General features: G+C 48.6%; 1 protein-coding gene across 1 annotated transcript in view; it reads right to left on the minus strand.

The window, feature by feature from the left end:
* Positions 1–23,529, minus strand: part of CCDC180 (coiled-coil domain containing 180) — a 44,500-nt gene that overhangs the window by 1,926 nt on the left and 19,045 nt on the right. Inside the window, exons 18-35 of the mRNA XM_040963534.1 lie at positions 22,920–23,149; positions 20,894–21,069; positions 19,563–19,743; positions 18,657–18,803; positions 15,867–16,011; positions 15,596–15,712; positions 13,114–13,212; positions 12,153–12,272; positions 11,743–11,915; positions 11,447–11,499; positions 11,249–11,327; positions 9,786–9,863; positions 7,208–7,274; positions 6,341–6,482; positions 4,484–4,644; positions 3,794–3,931; positions 3,255–3,366; positions 1–104 (exon numbers count right to left, since the gene is read on the minus strand). The exon at positions 1–104 is cut by the window's left edge and continues 2 nt beyond it. Coding sequence (XP_040819468.1) covers positions 1–104; positions 3,255–3,366; positions 3,794–3,931; positions 4,484–4,644; positions 6,341–6,482; positions 7,208–7,274; positions 9,786–9,863; positions 11,249–11,327; positions 11,447–11,499; positions 11,743–11,915; positions 12,153–12,272; positions 13,114–13,212; positions 15,596–15,712; positions 15,867–16,011; positions 18,657–18,803; positions 19,563–19,743; positions 20,894–21,069; positions 22,920–23,149 — 2,322 coding nt within the window. The remainder of the gene's footprint in view (positions 105–3,254; positions 3,367–3,793; positions 3,932–4,483; positions 4,645–6,340; positions 6,483–7,207; positions 7,275–9,785; positions 9,864–11,248; positions 11,328–11,446; positions 11,500–11,742; positions 11,916–12,152; positions 12,273–13,113; positions 13,213–15,595; positions 15,713–15,866; positions 16,012–18,656; positions 18,804–19,562; positions 19,744–20,893; positions 21,070–22,919; positions 23,150–23,529) is intronic.

Raw genomic sequence — 23,529 nt, forward strand, 5'->3', positions numbered from 1 at the left:
GCTCCCACGCTCAATCAGGGGCTTCTCACTCTCCTCCTCCAGAGGGAGTCCTGCCAGTTTCCTTCGAATGAGGATGGACGTTTTCTGCCTGGGGTGCTCCATCTCTAGGTGGCAAGAGATGTGGTGACTGACTGGTGGCCTCTTTCTGGCCTGAGGCCAAGGCCGATCCCCAGGTTGTCTTTAGAGAGTGAGGGTCTACTCTCTCCTCCTGCCTCCAGAGACCACTGACTGCCCCATATATGCCAGCTGGGGTGGTGCTGGTGGGGGTGTTCCTGGCCAGGGTCATTGCTAGGGGGAGTTCCCAGTTCCAAGTCCCTGAGCTTGAAGCCCAACTTTCCTGCAGTTTCCAAGAGTCCCTGAAATGCCCACTGTGCGGCCTTATTTTGGGCTTATGGTAGCTCCTGTGTGTCCTAAGAAGTTCCCCTGGAATTAACATGCCCAAGCTTGTTCCTGGAATGTCTAACCTGCTGCTCAGGTGGGCTTTCTTGGTCAGGGACAAAGTGGCCCTGTACACAAGATTGAGAGCCAGTGGGCAGAAGTGGCCCTGATCTACAGCCAGGGGGCCCGCTGGCTTGGCCCACAAGCTAACTGTTGGGTAGGCACTGTGGCACAGAGAGTTAGAGCGTCACTTAGGGATGTTTGCATCCCATTCTGGAGTCCCAGAAACTCTGCTGCCCACCTGGCTCCCTGCTAATGCCCCTGGCAGGCAGCAGATGATGGTTCAAGTGCTTGGGCCCTGCCATCCATGTCGGTGACCTGGACGGAGTGCTGGGCTCATGGCCGTGCTTGGTTGAGGACATTTACAGATAGAAGATGTGTGTGTGTGTGTGTGTGTGTGTGTCTGCTTTTCAACTGATATAAATAGATGCATAAATATTTTAAAACAGAGATGAACTTGTTAAATAGCAGCAGCAGTTGAATGGCAGGGCAGACAGAGGTCCCCAGTCCTCCGGTGAGGGATTTGCCCTGCTTTGTGACTCCCTGCAGGGGACCGTGGGCACCCTGGCCACTGCCCTTCTGCTGGTTCCTTTAGTGGCAGCTGTGTGTCTGCAGGCCCTGCTTTCCCTAACAAGCTTGCCCTTAACATTGAGGTCTGCAGTCCCAGGAAAGGGTTGATACCTGAAAGTGTGCAAAACCACACACAGGGAATCTGAGGGCCCTTGCACCGACCAGGAAGTGACAGTGTGGGGCTTATGCAATCCATAAATCACTGGGTGCAGTACTCAGTGCTCCCCAGAGGTCAGCACGGATTGGCCTAGCTACAGCCCAGACCCCAAACTACACAGGCCCCGTCCTCTTCCACCCACCCCTCCACCTCCAGCAGAATGCAACCCAGGCAGCCAGCCTGGCTCTCAGTGTGCGGGACTTGGATGCCTATGTTGCTATGATGAACATGGAACATCTTTGCAATAAAACTTCTAAAAATAGAAACAATGAATATTAATTCTTGGTGGATGAACAACCCCCTGGATATATGACTTTAATACTCTAACAGTTATAAAATATAACATGCATGCCATAAAAAATGTAAATAGTGCTTCATGATGGAAAGTAAGATTCTGAAATCCTCTTCTCATCCCATATGGAAGAGGATGGATAGCAGCTTGGGGTTGACCACTGCTCAGACTCTCTCTCTGTCTCCCACACAGGTGTGTGTGCATGCTGATATCCTGTATGTACATTGCATTTATTTTTACTAATCTGAGAGGCAGAGAGAGATAGAGAGCTTCATTCTGTTGGCTGGGTTCACTCCCCAGATGCCTGTCCAACAGCTGGGGTGGGAGAGGGTTGAGTCAGGCAGAAATCAGGAGCCGGAGACTCAATCCAGATCTTTCCCATGGGTGCTGGAGCCTCTCAGGGTGTGCATTTGCAGGAAGCTGGAATTATGAGCAGGGCTGGAACTGCATTCCAGGAACCCTGGTATAGCATATGGGTCTTTGAGCAGCATCTTTCTTTTCTTTTTTTCTTTTTAAAAAAATATTGCTTTTACTTGAAAGGCAGAACTAGAAACGGGGGGACACAAAGAGATGGGCCTTCCACCCACTGATTCATTCTCCAAATGACCACAGACAGAAGCCAGGGGCTCCCTCCAGTTCTCCCATATGGATGCAGGGGCCCAAGCACTTGAGCCATGTCCCACTGTTTTCCCAGGTGCATTAACAGGAGGCTGGATGGGAAGTGGAACACCTGGGACTGGAACTGCTACCCATATGGGATTCTGGCATTGCAGATAGAGGTTTAAACCACCAGGCAGCATGTTAGCCACCAGGAGAGTCACTTGCTCCCTTATATATGTTTTTAAAATGTGGGCTCATTGTCTTTGCACACGGCATTCCTTCCTTACCTCTTCCTGGTGGGTGCACACAGACCTGCCGCTTGTACCCCAGCAGCAGAGCTGTGCTTGCTTGTACATCTGGCCCATCATGGACATATCCAGTCCTTACATATGGATACCAATGTCATCTTCAATTCTTTGCCATCTAGAGCAATGCTGTGGGGAGTGTTCTTGGACATGTGTCTTTGGAAAAGCATGGATGAATTTCTGGCAGCCACATTGCTAGGGTTAGGACCGTTGGGACAGAAGTGCACTTGTGTAGGAGCTGACACACTCCATTCTGCCCTCAGAACAGGGTTGACATACCTTTCTGCCTTCTTCCTACCACCCTCACTAGGGCTGGCTGCCGCCAAACATAAAAACTATGGCTGGCAGGCAGTCAGAAATGGCATGGCACTGATAATTGATGAGGCTGAGCAGCTGTCCCAGTTCCTAGCCACATGAACCACTTCTGAGATGCACGTACTTGTCCTTTTTCTCTTTTTAAATGTTTTGATTGGAGTGGCAAAATGATGCACGTGGGGAGAGAGACAGAGAATACAAGCAAGCACTCCCACCTGCTGAGTCACTCCTCTAGGGCCCCCTGGGATCTTGGACCTCAACTTAGTCTCCCTGACCTGAGTGGCAGGAACCCATTATGTGCAATGTCAGCAGGAGAATGGAATCCGCACCTCAATATTTCCTATTCCTAACAGTATCCTGTTCCTCAGAGAATATAATAATATTTGATTCACCCAACACTTGCCCTTATTAAAGACATTGTTTTTGATGAAACAAAAAGTCATCAGCTCCCTCGATGGAGACGCTGTTTTCATACTTAGAGTTGGGAGAAAGCAGACCCTCCCTCAAACCAGCTTTCTCCCTCTCCTCCCTGGACCCCATCCCATCCCCTGCCCGCCCGACCTGACCAGGACCGTACTTGCGACCTGGATGTCATCCATGGTGATGACTTCGTCCAGCTGCAGCAGCAGCTTCTCTGTGAAGGCGGCCAAGTTGGTTATGAAGATGCGGCCACACTTCCTGGTGCAGTCCTGGTAGAGACACGGCGAGCTCAGAACACCAGGGAGAGGCACTCCTGGGGGGAGCTAGGCAAGGCAGTGGGAAAGACTTTGCAGGGAAGATTTGGGGAAGTAGCTGGCAGCCAAGGCCAACATGACTGCTCTAGCTGTGCCCAAGTGAGCTGGCATTTGTTTCTCAGCCAGGAGCTCTTTCCCAAGGGATAGGAAATGATTCAGAAGCAGCCAGAAATGAAATAAGACTGGATGGAAATCATGCAAAAAGAAGTGCACATTGCTGATGTAATTAGTTCAGCGATCTGAGGCATGTATGTTAAAGCAGCTGGGTAAGGATCCTTAGACCCACAGCCCCACCCACTTGCATGGAGTAGTCTAGGTGCCAAACTGGATGTGGCACTGGGGCCATCTTTGTGGTGGGCAGAGTGACCCCAGCACCGCTGACCTCCAGCCTCTCCCTGGTTATCCTAATGGTGGTATCCAGTTCATCCTGCCTCTTCTTTTCCATCAGGTGCAGGGATTCCATTTTTTGGAACAAGGTGGGATGGCCAAGGTTTGGATGGAGCTTCTGGGCATTTTCATCCTTGGATCCAACAAATCAGAATTCAGCTTGGCATTCTGACTCGGTTTTGAAGTTAGAACCAATACCCTCCAACCCTTCTCACCCCTCCCACCCCAAAAATCTCATGGGCCTATATCTCGTGTTGATTGTGGTGAATACAGCCAGACTGTGTCCTCTGACCTGGATATGCAAGGGGTCATTGGTAGGCAGAGTGAGGGGTCATGGGGGGGTACAGAGGTGAACTAGGTACCCACCAAGGACAGCGACAGCACCCCTGTCCTAAGCATGTTACCCGGCTGCTTGATGACGTCATTGTTGATCTCAGTGCCACCCAACCCAGAAGGTACACCCACAAATCCTCCCAGGAATTTACCGAGTGCTTTCAGCAGAGGAGTTGTGGGCTTGCTTCCTATTTTATCAATGCCTCCTGGTCTTCAGCCTGACCTAGGACTCTCTAGCCTGACTCGTCACTTCCCTTGGATGTGGACTTGGACCTGCCCATCACCTGCCTCCATTGGTGAACTTCTAGAACCCCTTGTCTGAGAGTGGAAGGCCTGTACCTTGGGCCCTCACCTTCCTCTTCTCCAGCTGCTTCTGCTGCTCCTTGAACTTGGCCTGAATATCATTGACAGATGTGCAAAATTTATGCCAGTGATGGTCCTTGAAGTTCTCCATCACCAGCCAGCACACCTGAGGCAGCAGTTCTTCAAATTTCTTCATTTGTACTTTTAATTCTGCAGGAATTAAAGGGGAGAGGAGGGAGGGCAAGAGATTGTGACAAGCAGGAAATAGTTGCTAATGTGATCTCTCCCAGCAAGGATCAAAGCAGTCTCCCTGGGGTGGGGGTTGGGGGCGGGAACTTTGGTCCTAACATGGTCATAATTACTCAACCGAAACGGGATCCTATGGTCAAACCAGCCTATAAAATATGGATCAGACAGGTTCAAAGGGCTTCTCAGACTTACAGACTTCTCAGCTCACTTGTGTCTTTCAGCAGCTCTGGCAAGTTCTTATCCCTTATCATCTCAAATTTCTCCCTTTCCCTCTGCCAGACCTACAATTTCACCCACATCTCTTTGCCTCTCTTATATGGGTGCATCTTTTTATCTGTGTTGCATTGTGGATATTTTCTTTGGATCTACATTCTAGTTCACCAATTCTACAACCTGGTAATAAATGTCATTCATGGCTTTAAGATTTTCAACTCTTAATTGTGCTTTTGTAATTATATTATACACTTGAATATGGTTTTGAAAGATTTAGTTATTTGAAAGGCCGAGTGACAGGGAGAGGGAGGAAGGGAAGGAGAGAAGGAGGGAAAGAAATTGATCATTGCATCTATTCTTTATATCCCTGCAATAGTTGAGGATGGGCCAGGTCAAAGCCAGGAGCCAGAAATTCCATCTGTGTCTCCCCCATGGATGGCAGGAGTCCAAGTTTTTGGGCCATCATTGGTTACTCCTGGGTGTGTTAGCAGGAAGCTGGATTGGAAGGGGAGCCAGTACTTGATCCCAGGTGCTCTGATATGGGATGAGGGGGTTCCAGGTGACAGCTTACTTTTCACAATGCTCTGTGCAACCTCACCTACAGACTCACCGTCTTTCATTCCTTAGGGAGTATGGGAATGGAGTGACAGCTGCTCCACTCCCTGCCCTGCACCTTGGAAAATACACTGCTACTTTCTTTCACCATTTCTGTTAGTAATTGCCTTGCTGAGTGGGTGAACCGAGGTTTGGGGGCTTCTACAATGATTGTACAACTCTGTACGTAAGCCTAATCAGGCATATCTGTGTGTATGCATTTTGGGATATATTTCAACATATGTATATAAATGTCTGCTGCTCAAACCAGGGAGGTTAGCATTTCAAATTCCATATAATTTCTGTGTGGGGGCTTCTATTCTCTCTTCTAGTTCATGAAGAATATACAAAACTGTTGGGAACTATAGCTACCAGCCTGGAGTTGCAGAACCCAAGAACTTAGCCCTTCCATTGAGCTGTGCTTTGCTACCTGTTGTCAGATCCATATCCAAATCAACTCAAATGGATCAGAGACCTCACTGATCTTTTTTAAAATTCTATTTATTAGAAAAGTTGCTACACAAACACAGCTCACCAGAAGGTTTAAAAACAGTCTGGACTCTTGCAGTTCTTTCCTGCTTGCCACAGGGTCTTGCTCACACACAGGGAAGTCCTTAGAAGAGCTGCCTGTCCCTTGGGTGGCTTAGAGTCTTCAGTCTAGCAGCAGAGGGGAGACCGACCTGCGTGGCCACTATCTGATCATGGGTTTCACCTCATTCTAAGAAGCTGCATTTCACAGGGAGGCTCCTTTGCCTCTACAGTGACCCATGCTGAGAGGGAAGGGGGCTGGAGCTAAGTCTCAATGCTGGTTTCATGCCTCTGCTGTGTCCTGTCTGATGCCTGCACTCACCCATGAGGCAGGAGTTGTGGTACTCATCCGTTTGGCTCTGGTACTCCAGAATCTTCTTGTTGATGCTCTCGGCACACTGATCAAAGTTCTCGTACGTGCAGTCAGGCCTGATGATCGCGCGTTTCTCCTTCCTGTAAAATTCCTGCCAACGGGATTGCCCATAAGTCTGACTCTCGCTCCCAGGGACTTGCTCCCCCAGCCCACCCCACCTCCTACCCGGTGTCACATAGCTTTCTGCTGGTGTCACCCCCTATGGTGGGGGATGTTCTTTCTCCCTGTCTGCCCTTGACACCCCCATCTTACCCAGGGTATGCCCAGTGTGACCCAAGGCTGTAACCAGCCCTTGTTATTTCTTGTTGAATGAGTGAATGGCCAAATCCAATTCAACTTTCAATAGTCAAACCAAGGCAATCTTGACTCGGTGGCCAGCTGATAGGAAACATCAAGCTGGGGGACAGACTGTGGGTCACCAGGATGATCGAGCTCCTTGTGGGAGGCAGGCAGGAGAGGGCACCAGAACCGCTGTATGTGGTGTGTGAGGGCAAGGCCCTGCTACACAGCCTAACTGTTCCCCTGCACCCCTCCCACTAGGCACCTTGGGGACATTGGCTGGCACATCCAATACCTGGCATGCAATTGGTGGTCCAAGAAATGTCTGGTGACTGGTTAAGTGAATGCTGCCTGAATGAGGGTTAGCTTCTAGGACAGAAAGTATTGTAGGAGGCAGGCAGACAGAACCTGGGACTGTGTGTGTGTATGTGTTTCCCAAGTGGCCATGAACAGCAGACCACAACAAGTAGAAAAAAGTCACAAAAAGTGGGAGCAGTTGTCCCAGGTGGGCACAGGCTCACAGACAGTAGCCCTTACCTCCACGATAGTCAGCAGGTGCTCGTTGCTCTCCCACAGGAGAGTTGAGATGATCCCTTTAAAGTCCCTGCAACACATACAAGGCAGATTCCCTGAGGAGCTCCATCAAAATACACCAACAGGGACAAAAGCAAATGGAGAAGCATTCTATGTGTTCCATTTAGCCTTTCACTTCTTATAGGTGCTCACAGCTGCCCCTCCCCCGACCCAAGGACCTTTGCATATTCCAATTCTTCCCCAGAAAAAGGTTTAATTTTTTTTCCTTGATTTCATCTTCCTGCTCCTCTTCAGATCCCATCAATTCCCACCTGCCCGGTTCAAATGCCTTGTGCATTTCCCTGGGCCCTTCAGCACTCCAATGGGGCAGCTTCTGAGTTGATCAGCCTGTAAAGCCCAGCAGGTGCCTGCTGCAGGAAGCAGCAGGACATTAGACTGAAAGGAGTGCTGAAGATGTAAGTAAATTGGTTATAGTCTGGGAAAATGAAACCTAGGTGTAACTAATCAGATAGCCAATCGACCTCGAACCAGGCACTCTCTACTTTAAGCAAGATCCTTTATGGTGCTTCTATAAATGACCTATAGAAGTTTTCCCAGGGACCCGTCAGTGGAACCTTAAATGACTTAAAGTTCTTGTGCTGCCCAATTTCCGTATGATTCATTATTCAGATAAATTCAGGCAAGTTTCAACATGCCTAAGCTTATCTTTTTGAACAAAAAAGTTATTTGCTTATTTTCATTTTATTTAAAAGGCAGAGAGATGGAGAAAAATCTAGCAGCTGCTGGTTTACTCCCCAAATGTCCACAACAGCCAAGGTTAGGCCCGGCCAAATCAAGGAGTCAGAAACTCAATCCAGATCTAAGTGGGTAGCAGGGACTCCAGTGCTCAAGCCATCACCTTCTGTCTCCCAAGGTGTGCGTTAGCAGGAAGCTGGATCAGAAGCAGAGGAGCCAGGACTGTAAGTCAGGCATTCTGACTTGGGATGCAGGTGCCTTGGGCTCGGCCAAGGTTTGGCCTTGAGTTTATCTTTAGACAACAGGATGAAGACCCCGTGTGTGTGTTTATGATCAGCCTGGGATCCCCACCTCAAGGCAGCACCTGTACTGTCAAGTGCCCCAGTATGGATTCACAGAGTAAAGAGTGATTGTTTATAAATAGTCAACTGAGCAGGATTTTCAGAAAAACTCCTGTTATCTCTGACAGTTAGGCCTGCTGTGCACATGCCAGGGATTTATTAGGCAAATTCCGATTGCCCTGCTGGATCCTCTCCTGCTGGTAGGTGAACTGAACACTACGAGGGGGATGAAGCACAGATGCACTGGGTGGGGCTGCATGCCCCAGAGGACACAGCATGCTCACAATCTGTGCTGCAGTGACTGTCAGATGCACACATCATCACCCATGTGTAAGACACATGCATACAGATCTCTCAATCTTGCCTCTTAACACAAGCTTTCCATCTTTAAAGACACTTGGAAACATTTCAAAACGAAGGAAAAGTGGTTGTGTTTAATGCATTTCTTTCTGCTTGTTATCCCATCAGTCATAATCAGGGTTGGGTGGACTTGTGTTTCACACACTCTGCTCACGTCTTAAATGGCCAAGGTTTCCCCATGCTGTTTTTGCCTTAAACAGCTGTGGAGCACCACTGAGGCCAGCTGCACCACGGTTCACAGTCCCCTCTCTCGGGATTTCTAGATTTTTCCTGTTTGCTAAGGGCAGTCAAACTATTGGAGGGAAATCTGCAAGCAAAGCTCTCCCTCATGGTGGGCTGATCTCCTGGGGGAGACCACTGAGACAGGCGAGCAGGTGTGGGTTTGTGATTTCCAGGAAACCTTGCCCCTTGCTCTCCATCTACACTGGCAGCTTCCGTGCTGGTTAATCCTGGGTAAAAGCTGGGATGAACTGTTCCTGTCCTCTGAGTGTGTCCCCCGTGTGTCTAGCTACAGTTGCATTTCCTCTTTAGGACATGGAATCTTCACACTTTCTCCTCATCCCCACTGGGTTCTCAAGTTTTTCCTTAATAATTGACCAGGGTGGGGTGTGTGTTTGGGGTGATCTAATCACTTCTTTCTCTCCCCCTCCCCTTATTTATTTATTTTTTCCCAAATTTCCTATTCTCAGGGTGAAAGTCTTGTGTCACAGAAGGAAGCCATAGGAACTCGCTGGCTCTTCTGAAAGCTCGAAGAGGCTTTTCTTAAACCCACTTTGTAGATGGGAAGATTCAGGAGTTCCCAGGGTCCTGATGTGGGTGTACAAACAGGATCAATTAGATTCTATTTTCTGTGCTATGTCAACAAAGTGTCTTCCTTTTTGGAGATCTTTTTTTTTTTTTTTTCTGCTTAGCCCTTGACTTCTGCCACCATGAAAGGTTTAGCTTGGGAAAGCATGAAGGTTTGGTGAGAATACTTCTCAGCAGATTGAGACAAATCAGCTCAGGACAAGCTGGCCCTGACCCTTCACTGTCCCTCCCCTCCCATCTCTCTCTTACTCCTTTATTCTCTTTCTCTGTCCTGTCACCTCTTGCTACTCCGTGGAAGCACAGGTGGGGCAGTCACAGAGAACGGTGGCATCACTTACTCAGCCAGAGGTGGAGGTTTGTCTCCTAGCACCTGGTACTTCTTGTCCATTCTGTTGGGCTTGGAGTGCCGGGTGATGCTGTGGGACAAAGAGTGTGTCAGTGCTCTCTGCAGGCTGGGCATAGATGCTAGGTACCTCCCTATTTGTAGGAGCCTGGGGTGCTGGAGATGTCGGGTCTCTCCCCTAGCATGACCTGACATCTGCTGCTGGGCTGAGCTTCATCATGAAGTGAAGCTTTTGCCATTAACCTCTCAAGCTAAGGCTGGGGGTGGAGAGGGCACCCTCCTTTTCATATGCTGAGGATCCAAAAGAAAGCACTTTGAGTCCAGATTCAGCAAATAAAAAATACAGAGTACCCAGTGAAATCTGAATTTCATATCAGCAATGAACAATTTGTAGTGCATGTATGTGCCATGCAATATTCAGGACATATATATACTAAAACAAACAACAAAAAAAAACTATCAAAGGTATCACTGATCTGAAATTCCAGTTGAACTGGCTACCTTCTCTTTAACCTACAGTCCAGGTGGTATGGATTTTGTTTTATAACCTCTGAGACAGGACAGAGAAATGAATTCTGGCTGGATCACTTACCACCAAAGACTGCACTAGGACCCACAACCTGCCTGAGGTCCCTAGGAACTAGCCCAGGAAGCCAGTTTGCCATAGGTCTACTCCCAGGGAGCTGGGATGCCCAGCCAGCCCTTCACTGAACCAATGATGGCTTCCATGACTTTGTCCTCATCGCCAACTCCAAGCAAGGAAAGCCAAAGAGGTACCTTCACCAATCCCACAGGATGCCCTGCTTCTAGCCACCCCGTACCAAGAGCCCTCGTCAGGGAACATTCTGGAGTCTTCCCTATAGAAATCCAGAGGCTTCCTACTCTTCTGTCGACTACAAGGACCTTGAGGACAGCTGCCTGCCTGTTTAGCCAGTTCAGTGTCAGCAACCTTGATTCTTCCCATTTGTGTGGTTTTTGTTTTTCCCATATTCTGTGATTTCCCTTACTTCCTGCAAAGCACACCACACCATGTCATTGGGGGCTAACTGAAGACCTGCAAAGTCAGCTGTGCCCTGGGCTTCCATCGGCCACCTTCCACAGGAAACTGGAGTTCTCCAGGCTAAAAACTCTAACCAGGCCTCAGTGTGTAAGCCCAGGGCACTAGGGCCTGAACTCTTTCCGTGGCTCTGCAAATGTCACCCCAGAGAAGTCATCTGTTCTGTGGTCCCAACTGTTCCTCTTCTTTGATAACACATCGCAAAGCAGAAGGTGTAGGATTCACCTGTCATTGCCATGGGTATATTCTGGGCCAGACCAGGTCAGAATTCAGACCTGACTCAGGCCGGTGTCACAGCTAACCCCACCACCAGTCCACAGTCAGTCCAAGAGGGCAGTGGGGTTGTCCCTGGTCTTGTCTGGGGGATGGAGATGGTCAGTGCTTCCCCCCAGCATCTCTACCTGCCTACAGAGGTGGCACTGACGACAGACAAGGCCTTCCTCATGGGGTGTTCTCCCCGGTATCGATGTCGCTTCAAGCCTGTGGAAAATGGGTGCCCAAGATCAAAACAGAGGATAGGAAGTGAGGATGGGCCACACGGTGGCCCTGGCTTCCCCACCACCGGCTGCTCTGGCACTCAGAGGCCTATCTGCCTCTACCTGTCTGGGACCGATCTTTGTCACACTGTTGTGTTGATTTCATGTTGCAAAGTCTGAAAGCAAAGGAAAGGATGGGAACTTTTTGCACAACGACCCTGAATGATCCTGGGACAGCTTAGCCCAGGTCCCCTGCACTCCCCTTTTCCTGCCACTAGTCTCCCACGCCCTGGGCAGGGTTCTAGTGGCAGGCAGAGGAGGCATTGAAACTCCCACAGGAAAAGTCCTTGCTCAGTGGGTCAGGCTCCCACGTGATACCCAGTGGACAGAGGACAGTGGGCAGCCAAGTGGGCACTCACTGCAGGATCTTCCTGACCACCTCCACAGCGGGGTCTTCAATCATGGGCTTTCCCATGCGGCTGGGCTGTGCCAAGGACTCAGGCGTGACAGCTTCGGCCCTGGCCTCTTCCTCGTGAGCTTCAGAAGATATCTGCACTTCACTGTCCAACTCCATGTCCATGAGGTTGCAGTCCTGTGGACCAATGGGTGGAAGGGAGCCTCAGACTAGCTTGGGAGTCGTTTCCTCATCTACGTGGCCTGGCTGGAGGTGAGCTGCTCAGCACTTCCACCTCTCCCTACCTCCACACCCTATTTATTATTATTATTTTATAAAATGGCAATGGTCAGCTCTCCCTGTTCCCTGGGGGCCCCCTGGATGCCCAGAAGCCAGCTTGTCCACCCTTCTCCCTATTCCCATTCTGTTCCTTACAGTAAAGACCACTTGAGTCACAGATGTTGCGTCCGGGCTGCAGTTGAGGTACCTGATCCTTTGGCTCACCTTCTCTTTCCAGCTTTGGACAAGGCCAAGGAGTTCTTCTGTGGTCACAGTCTGGTGAGAATGCGGAGGGAGACACTCTGCTACCCCAGACCCGTGGGAGTGGGTGGTGGGGCTGGCTCCATGGAGGCCAAAGGCCTAGGGAGCAGGACCCCAGGGGCTAGCCCTCTCAGTCATCAATAGCTCTGGTTTAACATGCTTGACTTTGGGCTTAAACTTGCTTGATTCACGGGCCTAGCATAATGGCTCAGTAGCTATATCCTCGCTTTACAACCACCAGGATCCCATAGGGCACAAATTTGCTACTCCACTTCCCACCCAGCCCAGCCTTCTGCTTGTGGCCTGGGAAGCCAGTCAAGGATGGTTCAAAGCCTTGGGACTCTGCAGTTGCATGGGAGACCTGGAAGAAGTTCCTGGCTCCTAGCTTCGGACTGGCTCAGCTCTGGCTGTTACGGCCACTTGGGGAGTGAACCAGTGGATGGAAGATCTTTCCGTAATCTCCTTCTTCCTGTAATCTGCCTTTCCAATAAAAATAAATAAATCTTAAACAAACAAACAAACAAACAAACAAACAACTTGCTTGCCTTAGTCTCCCCATCAGGAAGAAGGGGCACTGGTGTTCCAGTGTGCCTGATGATGCCAAAGGGCAGCAAAATCCATGCAGTGTGCTGTACCCTCCTCCCATCCCTCACTACCCTGCCCAGACTCTGCATGGGGCCAGGGAGACAAGGGTGGTGGTGGCTGCTCCCTTCCTTTCCTCACTGAGTAACATAGGAACTAGGCAGGGAGACTCAGAGAGCTCCTCCTGGGCTCTGTCCTGCACCCAGCTGTCACTGTGTCTCCAGGTCAGGAATCTGGTACCTACGCATCCTGACTTCCCATGGAGCATCCTTACTGTTTTGTCTCCCTTGGAGTTCTGGCAACTTTCTATCTTGCGTTCCAGCTGTTCCAGAGAATAATTCAACCTATCTGTTTGCAAGTTGGATTTCGCCACCTAGAAGAAACAGAGGTTTGGAGTTTTTTCTTTCTAGAATACTTGGTGTGATCAGCAAAATATTCAGCAAAACATGTTATGTGAGAAACCTTTGAAGCACTGAAGAAACCAAATCGGGGGAAATGCCTCATTTTATCAGAAACTAGACAGATATAAATTAAAGATTCCACTTACTGACCCTCCTTCCCATCCCCAGCCACTGGTCCTGATCAAAGATTTAAGGGTTAGATGAAACTGGTACCCCGGAGTGTGCTCAGGGACTTGGATGAAGGATGGGCTCCTCTGCTACAGCCACAGCACAAGCTTGGTAGAAACTACTAGAAAGCGTGAGAGCCCTGGGTCCTCCGGCCTCTGGCCTGGCACCCAGTTCTCAGGAGACCCCTCAGTCTCCCAGGCAGGAACATTTCTCACAGGGCTGGGTGCCATAGCAAGAAGTGGCATCCACTCACTTCATCATGGAACCTTCGTGTACAAACAGTAACCAACCAACATGGTGTTTTTGAAGAATCTTTAAAGGCTCCCTAGCCTATGTGATTTTTTTTTTTGGCTTATGCAATTGTATGGATAGCAAGAGGCCAATTTTCATTTCATGTCACTTTCATGCACAGGAAAAAGCTCATGCATCATTCCAGCCCTAAAATGGAAGCCACGGCTATGTGCAGGAGTTTGGGTTAAACCCTCCTTTTTGCATGCACTATGTATTTTTCTGATGGTAATGGATTTTGTTCATCATTGTAACTATTGCATATTAAAAATGCAAACAAAATGCCTGGTGCAGTAGACTAATTGCAAAATCCTTACCTTGCAACCACCGGGATCCCATTTGGGCGTCAGTTCATGTCCTGGCTGCTCCACTGCCTTTCCAGCTTCCTGCTTGTGGGCTGGGAAAGCAGTGGAGGATGGCCCAAAGCCTTGGGACCCTGCACCTATGTGGGAGTCCCAGAAGAAGTACCAGGCTCCTGGCTTCAGATCAGCTCAGCTTGGCCACTGCAGCCACTTGGGGAATGAATCAGTGGACAGAAGATCTTTCTCTCTGTCTCTCCTTCTTTCTGTAAATCTGCCTTTCTAACAAAAAACAAAAATTGAAAAGTTACAAAGTGCAGCTTTTTGCATGCTGGGACCAGTCTCAGAGAGTGGAGGTATACCATAGCAGCTGGAGACCCATTAGTTTTACTTGATAGGAGGGTGGTGGATCCTGGAACCCAGGACTCAGTTCACTGAGCTGCCCCTTCTTTCCTTCTAGAACATCTGACACCTGCACTGAGAGGGTTTCCTGAGGCTCTGTCACAGACCTTGCTTGTGTGAAGATTGCACTGTGCACCAGGTAATGGGCTCAAGAATTGGCACACATTAACTCATTCACCAATGCCATTATCTTACTGTCTGCTCTTCTCATTCCCATTTCACAGATGAGTAAATTCCTTAATTCCTAGGGCCCCAGGGGCAGGGAGCAGGGGCTGAATTTCTGTTTGACAACCTGAGACCTCAGCAGTCTCTCCTCTTACTGGGAGGCACCTGCCACTTCCAGAAGACAGGACTGGCCTCCTGGGTTTGCCTGGTCCTAGCCCTAAGCGGGTCCTCAGACATTGTTCCCTGGATGGTGTCCTGATCTCAAGTGGACAGTTCAGATCCTTCGTGGCATGTGCCCAGAGACCAACCCTTTAGTTCTGCAACTGGAACCTGGGCCTGCCATTGCCTACCCCAGCCCCAGCCTTGCACCTCCACCTCCCTCCTTCCTACTCACTTCCAGCTTTCCTGGAACGCAATGTCCAGCACTGCTGGGGTCCCCTGTGGTCTGCCCAGACCCATTCACAGTGCTCCACTCGGTCTCCCTGCTGCTAACACTCATTGGGCACAGTTAACCTTGGTTTCCCCTTCACCTCTCTAGGATGCCTCCTATCTGCCAGGCCCCTGCTTCTACCTAGTTAGATTTTGCCCTGGACCCACACATTCTCTGCAGGGCTCTCTTCCTTTGTTGAGCTCATGCCTGTTTCTGGTTCACTCACAAGGTCTAGAGTTGGCCATACCTGGGCTCATTCATATTCTAGCTGCACCATATCTAAGCCACTGAATTCTTCTCTGCCTCAGTTTCTCCATCTCCATCAAATGGGGTGCAAACACAGTACTTGTGCCAAAGAGTAGGGACTAAGGTTATTCATAAAAATAAATAGGCGCGCACAATACACAGTGTGTTGTGCAACTGTTAGTAGCTACTGATATATTTAATCTTGCTGGCCTAGAACAAATCCCATGCGTGGAGCTGGGACAGTACCCAGTGTGCAGACGTGTGTGTATGTGTGTGTGTGTGTGTGTGTGTGTGTGTGTGAGAGAGAGAGAGAGAGAAAGAGGAAGACTTTTTGGGAACATAGCAATTCCGTCCTACCTGGCATTTTATGTTCACCTGCAGATTCGTTATCAATCGCTGGATTTTCTCTAAGAAAATAAGGTCCACAGATAGGTTGTGAAATTTACTTTCAAATTTGTTGATGACATCATTGGCCTGTAGTGAAAGATGAAAAGAAAAGCAGGAGGTGCTTAATTTGGGTCTCTGGTTTTTGAAGAGGAAGGGGACAGTTCCACTAATGGTTGGAGATGGACACCGCTTCCCCCCTAGGTGGGGACCATCTGAAACTAGTCATCCTGGGCTCCCCAACCTGGTCCAGGTACTCGCTCTCCATCTTCTCCATATTGATTGCAATTAAGCTTTCAACAAACTCTATGCGGGCAGCCTCCTTCTCCAGCCGGCGGAACAGTAAGTCAATTTCTTCAGAAGAAAAGTTTCCTCCTTCTGAAAACAATCTGAGAACAGTAGGGGAAGAGCTAAGAACCACCAAGCAGACCTGATCATTCGCATGACTCCCGGGCACTGGGGTTAGCACACACATGTGTGTGTGACCTAGGCTTCACAGCCAGGTGGTAACAGAAGCTATGCAGGCAATTGGGGGTGGAAGCGAGGATTCCCAAGTGCCATGAAATTTCCTCTTTTAGGTCGGTTAGTCAGATTGAATAGAATAAGCAAGACGGTGGACCAAATTTAAAAATCAAAATAGTATTTGTGGGACTATATGAAGAGAAGTATTCTGAAATGAAACTAGATATTCCTTGGAGAACAGAACAGGCATTGACATTGAACATCCTCCACCTTGATGACACAGTGGATCCAGAGGACACCACCTTCAGTATGAGGCTGAGCCAGACATGAGCCCTGCCAGAGGACAGGAGATTGACCTGCCCAGATCCCAGGGCAGGCAGTGAAGGAAGCTTATCCTAACTACACACTGGCCTTTACCCACATTTATATACTGCAGGCATGTTCTCTGAAGCAATCCAGAAAACTTCAAGCAAAGAACTTTCATTGGCTAGGCAGGCAGTGCCCTCCTGCTGCTCAGTAGAAAAAAAAAATCTGAATTCTGTCTGGGCTGGACACTGTGGTGCAGTGGGCTAAGCAGCTGCCCAGAATGTCCATGTCCCATGCTGGAGTGCTGGTTGGAGTGTGGCTACTCCACATTCCAGACACAGCTTCCTGTTAATGTACGTGGCAGGCAGCAGATGAGGGACCAAGTAGTTGGGATCCTGCTACCCTCACGGGGGATCCAGATAGAGTTCCTGTCTTCTGGCTTTAGGCCACACCAGCCCCCATAACCACAGGCATTTAAGGAGAGAACCAGCAGATGAAAAATTCTCTCCCTCTCTGCATTTCAATGAATATTTTTTAAAGCCTCTGAAGAAACATAATGTCACTCTAGGCCTCAAAGAGTGCCACCAGTAAAATCCCAAGGAAAATAAGGGCTTCACAGTGAAGAAATTCACAAGGAAGCAAGATGTCATGCATGAGCACCAGCCACACAGAGCTCAGACAATAGAATGGCTCAGTGTAGGCCACAATCCAAGATGCTTACAGACATAGAAGAGATATACTTTAAAAACATGATTGAAGAACAGATGGTTTTGAAAAAAGAATCAAACATATCCAGGAATGGCAAGTCTAATCACTAAAATTAAAGCATCAGTGAAAACATTTACCAGGAGCTTAAACAGTTACAGGGGGGAATTAGTAAAAAGGAAGGACAATGAAAACAGCTAAATGAAGCCAAAATAAGGAAGGAAGAGGCAGAGGTATGTAATATAGAGTTGCATAACTTGTACGTTAAACTATAGCTTGACTTTGGGTTAATTTCCAAATTTGCCTAAAAATGTTATTTACACAGCCATAATATTTTCAATGATAAATAAAACAAAGGTGGGCCTTGACAGGGAAGGTGCTCCCGTGACCTATGGGTGGAGATGGGGCCCATGGGTCAGCATGGGTATGAGGATTTCATTTCTGTTCAAAACTCATTTGTTTTTGTTTATGGAAGTATATTATATAGGAAACATGATTCTTGGAGGGATTTCACTTTTTACTTTACACACCTCTGCGTTTGTGCTATATAATTAAGGAAACAACTTGTGATTTTTAGAAATGAAAACAAGCTTTTTAAAATATGAATATAGTCTCATAGACGGCATATTCCTTTAGAGGGTGGGAAGAATGAGAGAGAAGTGATGGGGAAGGAGTGGCCAAGACACACTTGAGAAGGTGCTCCACACCAGACACCAGTGGGCAAACACAAAGCATTAGTGTGGCATGACCCTGTCTCCAGCCCACCAGGAAAGCTGCTATCAGAAAATGGAGGATGAGAAGGGTTGCTGAGAATGTAGAGGCGCCAAAACCCTGGCACATAACTGGTGGGAAGCCACAACGGTGTGCTAGAGTCCCTCAAATAACAACTGCACTTTCCATATGATGCAGCACCCCCACTTCCTAGTCTATACCCACAAAGAATTGAGAGCTGGGCCTTGAACAGGTGCCGATACACCCATGTTCCTGCTACCATGATTCACAACAGCAAGCAGGTGAACATGGCTCAAATGCTCACAGACATAGGAATGGATACACACAAGGTACACCTGAACAATGGAATCCTTTTCAGCCTTAAGCAGGGAAACAAGCCCAGATACACACTATGACATGGATGGACCCTGAGGACCTCATGGCTAGTGAAACACACCAGGACCTCATCTGAGTCCATTTTTATGAGGTTCCTACAGTAGTCAAATTCATAGAGAAAAGAAAAGGGTGGTAGCAAGGGGCTGAGAGTGGAAAGACATGGAGAGCCTGTTCAATGATTCATAGTCTCAGACTGGAAAGATGAAAAAGTTCTGGAGATTGATGAGGGAGACAGTGGCGCATTGATAAGAAGGTATTCAATGCCAGTGGACTGCACACCTCAAATTGTAGATTTTGTTCTCTACGTATTTTGTAATCTAGGTATTTGTTATCTATGTTATCATAGATTTTGTTATCTATGTATTTGCCGCAATCAACATGGAGTGGGGAACAGGTTCAGCTCCCAGGAGAGAAATCCCAGGGGTCTAGCAGATACCGGGCTGCTAGTTCCCACCTGCAGTGCTTGATGAACTCAATGTTGGTGCAGCGGAGTTTGCCCAGATTCTCCTCTAGGTACTGCCGGAAGCTACGCAGGGACACTTGGATGACATCGACATAGCTGAGGAGCTCCTGGTGCAGAGTGCTGCTCAGTGCAACCAGCCTGGGGGATACAAGAGGGCAGGTGTTGCAGGCATGCCTGGGTGGGCATCCCACAATGCTGTTTGGACTCCATGTGGGATGCCCAAGCCACTGTCCAGCTTCTCCAGGTGGTCTGGAGATCCTAGAAGGACATGGTGTGTCACCTAGGGGTGCTGGATCAGAAGGGGTGTCCTTCCTGTCTAAGTGCTACCATCCAGTTGGCAAAAGAACCCCAGACCCTGCTGGATCCTTTTCCTTCCTGCAAAGGGCACACTCTGACCATGGCTACTTGGCAGTGCTCTCCTGCATGACAGCTCTGCCAGCCCTAAGACCCTGATGCCCAGCTGCTCCTTGGGTACCTGAAGTCTGCTCAGACACATCTCGCTCCTCCCTGAAACCTGACTGAGATCTTCCATCTGGGATGGCTTTACTGGGCTCCTCCTCTGCCTCTTCTCCATTGGCAGAACTCAATCTCCTTCCATGCCCTCCATCACAAGCCAGGGCACTGCCTCTGGGTTCAACCCAAAGGCATCCTCTTGCAGGAAACCCCTCCCAATTTCCCCATGAGGTGGTCCTTTCCCATCATGGATGTTGCTGGGTTCCTTGCTTGAACCCTTGTATGCTGGTCACATGTGTCTTTTCCTCTTTGTGGCTACTTACGGAGTTTGGCTCTGGCTCTTGTGGGAAACGGATTAGTCCAAGGAGGGCTTCTGGGGTGCCCTCTGTACCCCCTGAAAGTAGCAGCCTGGCTGGACTCCTAGGGAGAGAACTCATGTCTTACTTTTGGCTCCTACTGGCATTCAGGAAGATATGCTCCATGTCATAGATCCGGCGGCGGAAGATTCTGCTCCTGGTGTTTTGCTCTTCTTGGAATTGGAAGAACATGAGGTTCTCCTTCTTCAGCATTTCCATAACACCAGCACAGTGGCGATTCAGGCGCTCTTGGTGAAGCAACAGCTCAGCTGGAAGAAGATGGCACCCCAGCTACCCTGAGCCCCATCATCTTGTGGACTTCTAGAACAAAGTCTACCCACCAGGGCCAGCTACTAGGCTTTGACCTCAGAGTGGCCACTGGGGAGCCAGTGCCACAGTCTCACTGCTCATAGAGACCACTGCCTGCAGCAGCAAGGACACAGCTGGGGAGATGGAGCATTCCAAGGAGCTGCAGGGAGCAGGGGACCTGAGATGCAAGGAGAGGTCCCGGGGGGGGGGCGGGGGGGACAACAACACAGCCCAGATGTAGACCAGCTTCCAGGATAGAGGAGGAGGAGTCAGCACTGGGCATCCAGGGCCCATCATAGGCTTTAGGTGGGAGCCAAGTTCCAGATCCCCCATTTGACCTCTGCTGTCTGCAGTGACAGAAGTGCTGGCCAAGAATGAGTGGTGTGATGTTGGAAATCATCTCTCTGAGCTGTTTGCACGTGGTGCTCTGAATGGCCAGAGAGTCTGGGGCCCAAACGGAAGCAGCCTTTCAGGTCAGGGGTTACTTGTGTGGCATCTTCATTGCTGTGTGGAATGGAGGTTTGGCTGGAATTGTGTGGGACTCTCTAATGGAGCTTGGAACACGATCCGAGTGAAAAACCAACTGGGATCATTGAAGGCTACTACTGATGTGTACTCTCTACCTTGCTGTTAACAGAGGCCACCACCGCAGAAAAAAATGGCTGCATACTAATAGGGACAAAAGGCTACCACCTTTGGCAGGGCTGTACCTTCTGTCTCAGCCTCCTGAGTTATCACTTCCAACACACCCTTCTGCAGGTAAGGGAGTGAGCAGGGAATCTGCCCTGAGTCACACAACCAGAGAAGGTTGAGCTTGACAGCTCTGATGCCTGAGCCAAGGGCTTGCCTCTAGGGCAGCCACCAGACAGGTGTGTGGCAGAACTGGACTCCCAGAGAGCTAAAACAGCAAATTAAAAAAAAAAAAAATCTCCAATCAGGAGTGTGAGCACTGCTTTTTATCTACAAGCCTGGGAGGCACAGACTCTCACGTACATCTTTGGCTGTGTGATGATGACATGCTCAGTGTTGCAGAGTACAAACCCAGGTAGTGGCAGACGCTGGAGGAAGGGTCCTAGGTGGGGTGGGCCTTCCCAGAGAAGGTGGCCCTACCTGCCCTGACATTGTGGATGTCCTTCTCAATGTGCTGGAACCTCGGCTGGTGCAGGTGCAGGCGCAGCTCCAGTTCGGAATCCAGACTGTCAATCTTGGTGGCCACCATGATCTGAGCGTTGAGGGAACACTGGTCAAACCACTTCTCAAGGTGCTCGAAGAAGCCGGTTCGAAGTCTGCAGGAGAGAATAGTGAAGGTCAGCCCAGCCAACAAATCGTGACCAGTGGGAGATCACTCCAGGCCCAGACCCACAGTGCTTCACTTCTTTTTCCTGGTTTTACTTGCATCTCATTGGTGTGAAATGGGTCATTGCTCCTGCTGAAGGGCTCCAGGTACTTTTGAATATTTTAGAAAGGCTGCAAAGAACAACCTTGTGCCCAGGTCAAGGGGAGAGGTGTTTTTTCAGGAAAAGTACCCCAGATCTATGGTTAAAGTACAATACATTCTCAAGAAAGCTCACAGAAAAATGTGTATGGTGAAAAAAGAAATCATGAATGGATCTCAAATATTTTGCACAAAAGTAAAACTTTGATTTCCTGTTTCCCACAAATTTTTTGGGAGTACTTCCACAAGTCTGTGGTTCTGATAGGTGTTACCAAGCTCTTCCCTGGGGTGGGGTGGAGCAGTGAGATGGGCAATGGGCATTCGCATCCCTATTCAATCTTCAAATGTTTACATTCGGTAGTTTTGTCAGGTTGGGTTGAAGACTGAGCCAATTTCTATGTGTTGAAGACCACTTAATTTCTTTGTATACTCTCCATGAATGCTTCTTGCCCATTTCTCTATTGGGTAATTGGATGTTTTTAGAAATTATCAAGTCATAGGAACTCTATATATAATGAGGACCATTGACTTTGATATGAATCAGAAATATTATTTCTCAACTTATCATGCCTTCATTTTAAACATTTTCTTGTTCCTTTTTGTGAGTCCTGGGTACCAGATGTGTCCCCCTTGTAAAATTCATGGAGGTATTTATATTTAGGACCAGTATATTGTTGGATCTGTATGCTTTCCTTCAACACCCAAACTCAGTCAGCCAGACACAGAACTTTCCCCTGCTTAGTCATAAGCTGGATGGCACAGTGCTTGCTGTAAGACTCTGGTATTACAGGATATACTCACATCTTGGAGCTAAATGCTTCCTGTCTTGGAGATCTTGGCTAAATGACTAATTATCTAAGCTTTGGTGAGTACATCTATAAAGTGGGGTTAACTGTCATGAAGCAGATTAAATACTCTTGGTAAAGGACAGCTCTTATGGTGGGCCTTGTGGACATCTGTCCTGTGAGCCATAGATGGAGAGGACAGACAATGGTTTGTGGTAGACCAAAGGAACAGATGGTATTGGGATCAAGGTATTTTCCTGAAACCTGTGTCTCTGGTCTCCTGTCCATACGTTAACATAGGAGGTGGATAAGCCAGAGACTCTGCAGTTGTCGAGTCCTACCATGCCTTTATGCAGGCAGGAAAGCAAGGAAAGTGCCTTTCAAAACCTAATGCAAATCCCCACACTTGCTCCAGTTCTAACACAAAGGTCTAGAAACTTGGCAGCTAGGGAAGGGGAATTTGTGAGGGGCAAGATTACAGACCATTTCTTTACTCTTCATGGGTTTCTGTCTTATGTAATGAATGTGTCATGTCATTAGTGCAAAATTCAATGCTTGATATATGTGTTCCTATGATTTAAAAACAATTGAAACTCTTTGATCATGAATGCCCCAGACAGGACCCAGAAGTGCCTGGAGATCCCCCTCACTATGCACTAGTTCCAGGCCAGCAGGGCGTTAGACACAGCAGACTGTCTCTCTCTCTCTCTTAGGGTATATTAGGGTAGCATTAGGGTATCAGTGACTGCAAATTCTTTCTCAACATTTTTTTGTAATTGGCTGTTTTTTTCACCTCAAACCCTCCTGCAGTTACTGACAATTTTTCTTGAGGTGAAACTAGATCATTTTTTTGATATATCATCTTGTTGAGTAATCTCAGAGCAAGAGAAGGAGAATAAAAGGATTTTCTACTCACTGTTTCTTAATCTCTAAGATTAGCTGGGATGGAATGATCACTTGTTCTATGAACTTGGTGCTGGAAGTGTCATTGATGAGCCTGGCTAAGAAGTTGGAGTGGGGCTTCTGACAGCTTTGTTCTTCCTCCTCCAGAGACACGAACAGGAAGTATGTGTTTCCACTGGCGGTAGTAAAGGACTCCAGATCTTTGCAGGGCATTTCCTCAGCACTGCCTTCCTTGTCCTCAGCCTGAGCAAGTAACAAGGCATTTGTTTGCTTGTTTTTAGATTTTATTTTTTTTAAATTTATTTTTTTTTTAAAGATTTATTTTTATTATTTTTTCATTGGAAAGGCGGATATACAGAGAGGAGAGACAGAGAGGAAGATCTTCCGTCCGATGATTCACTCCCCAAGTGAGCGCAACGGGCCGATACTATGCCAGTCCGAAGCCAGGAGCCTCTTCCGGGTCTCCCACGCGGGTGCAGGTTCCCAAAGCCTTGGGCCGTCCTCTGCTGCTTTCCCAGGCCACAGGCAGGGAGCTGGAAGGGAAGCGGGGCTGCCGGGATTAGAACCGGCGCCCATATGGGATCCCGGGCGTGCAAGGCGAGGACCTTTAACCACTTGCGCCA

Source organism: Ochotona curzoniae, unplaced genomic scaffold (assembly GCF_017591425.1).
Source record: "Ochotona curzoniae isolate NIBS_2020 unplaced genomic scaffold, NIBS_Ocur_1.0 scaffold_3208, whole genome shotgun sequence".
In the NCBI taxonomy this organism is placed as follows: Eukaryota; Metazoa; Chordata; class Mammalia; order Lagomorpha; family Ochotonidae; genus Ochotona; species Ochotona curzoniae.